General features: G+C 43.4%; 1 protein-coding gene across 3 annotated transcripts; it reads right to left on the reverse strand.

Moving 5' to 3' along the window:
• Positions 1-207: 207 nt before the first annotated feature.
• On the reverse strand, positions 208-7,426 carry OTUD3 (OTU deubiquitinase 3). 3 transcript variants are annotated; one of them, XM_009325242.1, is made up of 7 exons: positions 7,278-7,426; positions 6,391-6,503; positions 3,225-3,347; positions 2,371-2,496; positions 1,658-1,754; positions 1,196-1,377; positions 208-857 (listed from the first exon to the last, which is right to left on the reverse strand). In XM_009325242.1, exons 1-7 carry the CDS (start codon positions 7,339-7,341, stop codon positions 681-683), a joined length of 882 nt encoding a protein of 293 aa, XP_009323517.1. In that variant the 5' UTR covers positions 7,342-7,426; the 3' UTR covers positions 208-680. The 3 variants fall into 3 exon arrangements, with proteins under 3 accessions (XP_009323517.1, XP_009323518.1, XP_009323519.1); XM_009325243.1 differs by having other exon boundaries at positions 2,395-2,496; positions 7,278-7,421; XM_009325244.1 differs by lacking the exon at positions 6,391-6,503 and having other exon boundaries at positions 7,278-7,399.
• Between the last annotated feature and the right edge of the window lie 766 nt (positions 7,427-8,192).

Here is an 8,192-nt window from a genome sequence, read left to right on the forward strand (position 1 = left end):
TTAAGCAAGAAGCAAGCATGGACACAGCAATGCCATTGTCCCTTCATGTGTTAATCACTTCTGAAACAGCCCAGTGCAACAACACAAGCAGTTCTAGTTAGAGTAAAACTTATCACTGCATTCTTCCGTGGGGAAAAAAAGAACAGGAATCTCATGTTTGATACGGTGTTGGCTGACACACTTCACTTTGGAAAGGGTTCTGGGATTCTGCTCCCTCGCTTTATTTGAATTTAAATAGAAAAAGAAGCCCCATGTTCCTGAGTTGAGAACTGTTAAGCTTTCCCTGACAGCAAGGTAAAATAAAGCTGCTCCAAGCATAACCGAGAAAAAATTGCTATAAAAAAAAAATAATCTAAGCACATCAAGAGATCTCAAAGCAAATTTGACACTGCCGTGTGAAGAAAAGGTTCTCACCTTCATCTAACTCAAAAATTATAAAACCAACAAGTCTCTACTTCTTGTGAAGTTCAAACAACTCTTCTCACACACAGGTTGATGCAGAATTACCGAATAATTGCTCGCTCCACAACCGAAGAAACAAGGAATTCATGTGTGCTTAGAGATCTCCGCAGAAACGGATTTTAAGATAACAATGGGTGCTTGGAAATTTCCTTAAGGAGAGCTTTGTCTTCATCGGTTTTTATTTGCTTTTCTCACCACGGCACTCGGAACACATTCAGTCATATGTTTAGAGCTGCCATGGCCTTCACCAAGGTGACGTGGTTGTTTGAGTCCGTCTCTCTCCTGCTGCTATCTGCACAGTTACTCTTGTTGGCCAAGACCTTTTGCCGGTGCCTTTCTTCCTGCCGCTTCTTCTTCTCTAGCCGCTGCTGTTCCTTCTTTTGTCTTTTAGACACCTGAAAGGGAAGAATGAAAACACAAAGTTGAAAACACACGTTTTCTGCTCAGTTGGGGAAAAATAATACACTGGAAAGGAGACAAGCAGATATCAAAGCAGCTGCCAGAGAATGCTTATTCCCAACTACTTATCTGGACTTTATTTTGTGTCATTTTGGGAAGAGTGCCACATGTCACCATTAAATGTATCACAGAAGTCACAGCTGTAGCAGCAACAAAATCCGCTAAGGGGAAGCTCTTTTTAATTCAAAGAAGGTAGCTGCTGATTAAGCAATCCTAAGCATTCCCCTAATTGTTAAAGGACGTGCAAATCACTGCCAAACCACCCTTCACATACCTTTGTGTTTCTGCTAGCTCGATTCTCTTCATCGGATCTGGCCTGTCCTTTGTTGTTTTCTATTTCACCTTGATGCAAACTCCGATTTCCAAAGATTCTTGAACCGGTTCCATTTTCTTCCCGCAGAGCTCTGCTACACGATTTCTGATCTTCGCTCTGGGGATCACACTGCTCCTCAGTACCTACCAACAACAGAAGTTTTTCTCAGACACATCCTACCCAGAAGCTGTCTCAGTGTCAGCCATTTCCTTCTTCCAGACTTTCTGGAATAGTGGATTTTTCGGAAGCTGGATTGAATCTGCCCTCACTAACAATGTTCCTGAGCACAGAAAGGCTGAGGCGGCAGCACAGCCAACAGCAAGCTTCAACCGCTACTGTCCCTGTTGAACTGCTGTTTACAGTGAACGCTAACGTCAGACAGCATTCTTCTGAAGCACCAGGTGACAAACTCTGTGTACTTACTGATTCTTTCCGCTTCATTCACTTGAAAGATGGCAAATATTGCAGATTCTATATTGTAGTCTTTCATTTCCAGAATCTGGCTTACTAAATCAACGTCCTGTCCACAAGAGGAGAAAGATAACACTGAAGAGAGTTCAAATCACTGACATACATTCATTTAACAACCTTCTGCACCGCTGAGAGGGGGCTGCTGTCTGCTTTTATGACCTTCCACTTAGCCTGTATTCCATTTCTGAAAAAGGTGAAGGAGAAAATCTTAAAATCCTGAAGATACCAGGAAAAGGGAATGCACTGTTTCGGCGTAACTGTTTCACCCTTGACCCCTTCTGTCCTATGCATTTGCACAGCAGAAGCAGCAATCTGCAGGAACCACACAGGCTATCCAGTGACAACGGCTAAGATTCAGAGAGTATCTAGTCATTTGGGATGTTCAGCTACAGACATCCTCAAAGGATTTAAAATTTTACAGAATTTGTTTCAAAGTAAATTTTCTGAGAGACTGCAAGATAAACGTTCCAAAATTACTAGGTATCCACACACAGTACATATTTCATCTGCATTTAAGGGTTGAGTCTAGGATGAAAACCATCCTGACTTGCGGCTGTGGTACTGAAATTGGCCGAGAGGAATACTTCCTAGAATTTCTCCCAAGGCTACTTTCATGTATCAAGAAGGTTTGAACATTAAGCATAAAAAGGCTACTCCATACTTACTGAACATCCAGTTGCATTACACACTTTTTGTATAGCATCTTCCATTTCGACTTCAGTCTCAGCTTCAGAGTCACCCTTCTGAGGCTGCACTTCCTCCTCCTTATTCAAATCATTTTTGCACAGCATCTGCAAGAAAAGCAAAGTCCAGCAGATCACACAAGCACATGCAGCAATTTCATCATATGCAGTAAAAAAAAATCTGACGTCATCATAAATTTAATTATTATGGCACACTTTTCTCAGAAATATCCTGTGTCAAAGCATCTTGGAATTGTGTAACTTCCATCATCATCGACACCATTTCCCACAACTCATACGCTGCTGAGCAAACTCTCACATACTACAAGATCACGCATACCAATAAACAGTCACTGGCTTTTGAAGTGAGGTATTAATTTTTTTACAGTGCCACACATTCTACAGTTGTGTGCAGAGAACTGCAAGGACAGCACAGTCCTTTAACAAGACTTTAACACGAAAAAGTGAGGTATGATGAGTACTGTTGTATCCAGCTGTTGCGTTTCCATCTCTTCCCTCCCTTCCCTCTGTTTTTGCATTCGACGTGCACGAGTATGTAATTTAGATGGGGTTGCTTCACTACATCTACAGCCCACATCACAGCATCCGATTCGGGATTGATTTTCAGCCCAGTAATTTGAACGCTTCACAGCCTGTCTCAAGGGAGCAGGTAGCACTAGTGCCAACGACCTTAGGGGCTTTTCTATCCCCAGCACGACACAGGGACCAAACTCTTCTCTCAGTCTCGATGCAAACGAGAAAGGCAATCAACCGGTAACATCCATCTGTTTTATATATCTCCCACAGCTGACACAGGCCATCCTGTCACAACCAACCTCCATCTGAAGATACGCTGGAGCTTCAGAATCGTCATTGACTCTCCTCACACTGTCGTAGTGCTCTCCATAGCGATACGCGATATGAAGTTCCCTCGCATTGTTTTTGTTTGTGCCCCGAATCTAAATGAAACAAATAAATTGCAAATGAGGATTTGGAATTGTATTTTTCAAAATGTTATTTTTCTGAAGCAATGATAAACACTGTGATCGGAAGCAGAGTACGTAGCTACTGAAGCATCTTTAAACAGGAAGAGTTGACCTAATAATCCAGATGTGCCTACAGCAACAACAGAGCTTCTGTCTCAAGGGTCATGTTTGAAAACCAGATACTAAACGTTGGGTCAGTTACATCATAACAAACAAAACATGGTATGAAAATATTTCAGTGGAAAGCTCAAAACTATTTTCAAAACTTTCCACAGAAGCTATTAGTTTTCTGAGCATCTTCCCAGACCCAATTTCAGTGACAGCTCCCATTGAGTGTACAATGCCTTCTTCCCCTCACGCGTGAGGAAAAAGGAGTCCATTCAAGTTACAACCACAGTGGAAACAGTCACCCAGAGTAAGTTTTGTTCTGCAGTTGGGACAAGATGCTGGTTTAACAGTTAGCATTTGAAGTGGCTATGTTTTGGTTTTAAAAGAAAGACTAATAGAAATAAAGCCAAACCATGAAAATGTATTAACTCCATTCAGGAGCGCTGTTAACACCCAAATGTTCCTTTGCTTTGTCAGCATCAACTACAGCAGTTTCCATAGAAAATTCCTGCTCCGAGTATTATCTCTACTGATGCAAGAATAATTCCTATGCCGATCATCAGTGTCTTGAGCTATTAGCTAAAAGCTACACAGCATTTCAACTCTTGCAAGGAATGCAGAAAATTACACTGCACTTGCAGATTTCCTTTGCTTACCTGTCAAGTCAAAGTTCAAAGATCTGACAGCTTTCCTGGAGAAGATGTCAGTAAGCAAACGACAAGAAATGCTTGGTTTAGGGGTCCAGAATTTCCCAATCCTTTTACGTCTTTGAATCAGCTTATCTCAACTTACAGAATATACACCAAGTCACCCTTCAACCACGTCTGCAGTCTGCGTTGCACTAATGACTTCAGATTTCACAACAGATATTCCCCATTCATCTACTTTACCCTTGTTCACTTTAAGTTCCAACTAACACTTGGTTATATTTAACTCCTGCCTTTTATCCTATTAAGTTATTCAACATGTTCGATCTGAGTAAGATTTATTTTCAACATTTCTCCTCTGCCAGAGCCTAAATGGATCTAACAAATCCCAAAGCTCTTGAAAGATTATTCTGAAAATTAGCCAATTTAGCTCTCAGTGGTGAAGCCTATTTTGCGTGCTCTCTCCACAGTACTCTGGAACTGTAAGTAAAAGATAGATGCAGATAAAAAAAAGCAAAAACACTGAAAAAAGGTAAGCGGTTACCCAAAAAGCCAATAAAATAACCTATACATTTGAGCTAACTTGAAGCTCTACATTTACCGTCACTACCGAAAAAGTAAAGGCCGTTTAAAGCCCTAAAAAGTCCATGCAGAGATGCCCACCTCCAAGGAGCTTTTGTTTAGGCCAGAGTTTGAGAAGCAGCTGGAGGTCCTGAACACTTCTGCTCACATTTTTCCAGCTTTAAGCATCTTGCTGATCTGCCTCTCTGGAAATGCTCTCTTTGGAATCTAATCTAAAATTTTGCTGGGGCTCCACAGCAGAGAGAGCGGGGCAAAAAAAAGTACGTAGATGTATAGAAAATTAAGAAAAAGGGTGTTCTGGGTTAGTCAAGTCTAGCAACTTGCTAACATTGTCACCATGTTGCGATCCCCTACGTTATTTGACACCCTGATGTATCTTCTGCGTGGGTCGGAGCCTCCTTATGTTACAACTATGAACAGCTCTCTTTACTTACGCCATTCTCAGGAGCCTAAGACAACCTTTCACTAACAAGACTACGCTCAGGCAAAACAAAACCTCATCACAAACTCTGTATTTACAACCCTGGAAAGGTCAATGAATGGGGAAAAAGAGTTTAAGGTCTTCGAGAGGATATACAAAATATCGATAAGAGTTAAGTACACTGAGGTGAGTATCCGGTTCAAAACAGTAACAAAACATGAACAGCACCCCCATGAACGCTCCTGCAGGGTCGTTACCTCTGTACATTCTCGCAGGTCAAGCAGTTGAGTATTCCCACTCATTTCTGCAATTGTCAGGTACACTTTTTTTTTAAAAATACATAGGTTAGCTGTCTTACTGCCCACGGCTGCCATATAAATAAGAGTTTAAACTTGTTTGGGTTCAGGAATCCACCTGACGCTGTTTCAAACGTATTTAAGACACCACTGACAGCTTTCATCCGGTGTTTTATCTTTACTACCCTGTTTAATCTACATACTTCATTGGTTCTGTCTGTAAATTGGGGCCAGAAACAATCCTGCCTTGAATACAGGTTCTCACTTGCTCAATGAACAGGCAGAGATCGAGCGTGGACCCATTCCAGTGTGGACTTGCCACAGAAAAACAACAAAAAAGAGACTAGGAGGGACCTGATGGAGTACTTGTTCCAGTGCCCCGCTGTCAGAGGAAAGCATACACACAGTCCTTTCCAGAAGCTGATTAAACACCGCCTTAGGGTTTTAAAACTTCTTCCCTCTTCTGCCCAGTCCAGAACCTCATTTCTCCAACTGCCAGAAACCTTCTCATTCCAAATCCCACGCAGAACTGATGGAGCTTCATTCCAACACACTGCTGGGACTGCCCTGCTATACCTTCACTGCCATATTCCTGAACCTTATCAGACAGGTTTCCTTAAGCCTGGCTCAAATTCCTATCAGAAAAGTCACCTCATATGTAGCCTGATCTTCGGGAGAGAGAAACATATCAATGAAGCTAGTACCTTAAAACCAAACTAAAACATGCTGTTCTTTCTCCACACACTTATCTTTCATGCGTGCATTGTTTTCTTTCATTCCCTCTTCTCCTAGCTGAAATCTGGAGTGTCTTCCTTCAAGGCTGAAAAAGCAAGCACAGCTCTACACCATGTCCAGCTAACTACGGCTACCGACTGCTCTCTTTTAATAGATCAGGAACTTTCAACGCTATTTGTATTCATCAGCTAAAAATTAGGCCAAAATATATAAGTTTTGTTTCTCACCTGCCACAGCGGAGCATTAAGCTGATGAATAACCACATTCATTTGATTGTTCCTTGCAAAGGCCACAATAGCATCGTTGCCAGCAAAGGTACCAGGCTTTGCCAAATTGGTAACTAAAGGAAAAAACATTCAGAAGAGTTGGAAACCTAGCTTCTGACACTTCCAAAAGCACTGGAGGGATAGCGAGTGACAAAATTGCAACACAAGCCCAAGAAATTCTGGAAAGGAAATCCCAACTGTGAAACAGTGACTGCTGAGGCAAGAATTTGGCAGCGACAGAAGTTAATGCACCTTAAACGACCACAGAAACCTCTAAAAAAAACCAGTACACCCTTAGATTGTGCAAGGCCATCAGCTCTGCGTTAGCTCGGAAGGAAGAGTGCCACATACTAAACAACCAAACCACTTTCATGCATCACCTGCATGGTACTTGGCACATCCTCGGAGCTGTTAGAACAAAGGCTGTATTGGTCTCTGCTGTGGATCTTCCCCTGGGTTACCACTATGAAGTACCAAGTGTCAAGGAGAAAAAAAAACCCAAAGAAATCAGCCACTCAACACCCACCAGTATTCAAGGAGAGCTAGACAATTTTTGCAAGTTCCTTTTGAAAACACCAAATTTCTACCCCTTGCCTTTTTTTGCCCGTTTCCTTCTCCAAGTTTCTCCTAAATTTAAACAATTTCCAAGACAAATTTAATACAAGTTTAATAGCTCGCCTTTCTACAGAAATGTAACAGAGAGAAATGTAAACTCACTGTTTCTAGAAACTAGAGAGGAGGCCTAACGTAGTTCTGGGATGAGGAACTGTTTAGTAGGAAGGTGCTCAAATGAGATGTCATCACATTACACAATAACCCCTTCCATTAGTGTCCTGTGAGGACCATACCGTGTTTCTCAAAGGGCACATCATCCTCCACAAAAGGCTCAAAATCCTCCCGCTGCTTTATCATGTAATCCACCGTTTCCTGGCGATGTCTGAGGTGGTTCCGTGAGTGCCCCTCAAGCTGGTCACCGAGGGCCCGAAACAAACAGTTGCTACCGAGAGAGAAACCGCAAGTTAGTGCGTCTGAAACACAGTTAACAGATACACCACTAAACCAGTGACCCTGGCATAGCAGCGGAAAGAATATGGCGTCAACAGGAAAGGAAAAGAGCTGTGCTCTTTCTGCCCAGCAAGTTCAACAAGGATATGAGTGTGAAGCAGCACCTATTCCCTGCGCTTTGAACGGCTGCTGAAATTAGAAGAAACGCTGGTAGGAACATAAGGTTTCAAGTGAACGTTCATCAGCTCCAACAGAGTAAGTCAAGGGCGGTAAGAGTGCTGGGCCAAACTGTCTGAAACTGGCACTGAGACAAATGACGCAATGCAACAAAGGACAAGCCAATGATCTACTAAGCAATTTCTCAGCAGACACATCTAATGCCCCTTTCACTCAATACTTATGGACCTTCCTATGCTCTGCTCGGCGGCCCAGTGGAGTCCTCAGCCCCCCTGGGATCAGGCCTAGGACTAGCAGAGCCCTCAGACCAGCAGGTGACAGGCCAAGGGAGCCATCAGCCCCAGGGGACAGAGGCCCTGCACAGCCACAGAACAGAGCCCCCTGATCCCTGTGGGGTACAGCCGGGAAGCCCTCATCCCTGCCGAGCACTGGCCCCACTCAAGCCCGAGGGGAAAGCCCTCAGCCCCCGGGGACACAGGCTCCCCACCACCCGGGGGGAGGAGAAAGCCTCAGCTCCCGGGGACAGGAGCCCCACGGAAGCGCCGTCCCCGGGAGTGCCAGGGAGACCCGGCGCGGCGCTC

The sequence above is a fragment of the Pygoscelis adeliae genome, unplaced genomic scaffold, assembly GCF_000699105.1.
Source record: "Pygoscelis adeliae isolate BGI_AS28 unplaced genomic scaffold, ASM69910v1 Scaffold36, whole genome shotgun sequence".
Lineage (NCBI taxonomy): Eukaryota > Metazoa > Chordata > Aves > Sphenisciformes > Spheniscidae > Pygoscelis > Pygoscelis adeliae.

Excerpts from the sequence above, each read along its gene's own strand:
- OTUD3 (XM_009325242.1), bottom strand. The coding sequence starts at position 7,341 with ATGATAAAGCAGCGGGAGGATTTTGAGCCTTTTGTGGAGGATGATGTG. Across the intron at positions 3,348-6,390 it reads TTAATGCTCCGCTGTGGCAG|ATTCGGGGCACAAACAAAAA; the intron begins GTGAGAAACAAA and ends TGTTTCATTTAG. Across the intron at positions 858-1,195 it reads GAGCTAGCAGAAACACAAAG|GTGTCTAAAAGACAAAAGAA; the intron begins GTATGTGAAGGG and ends CTTCCCTTTCAG.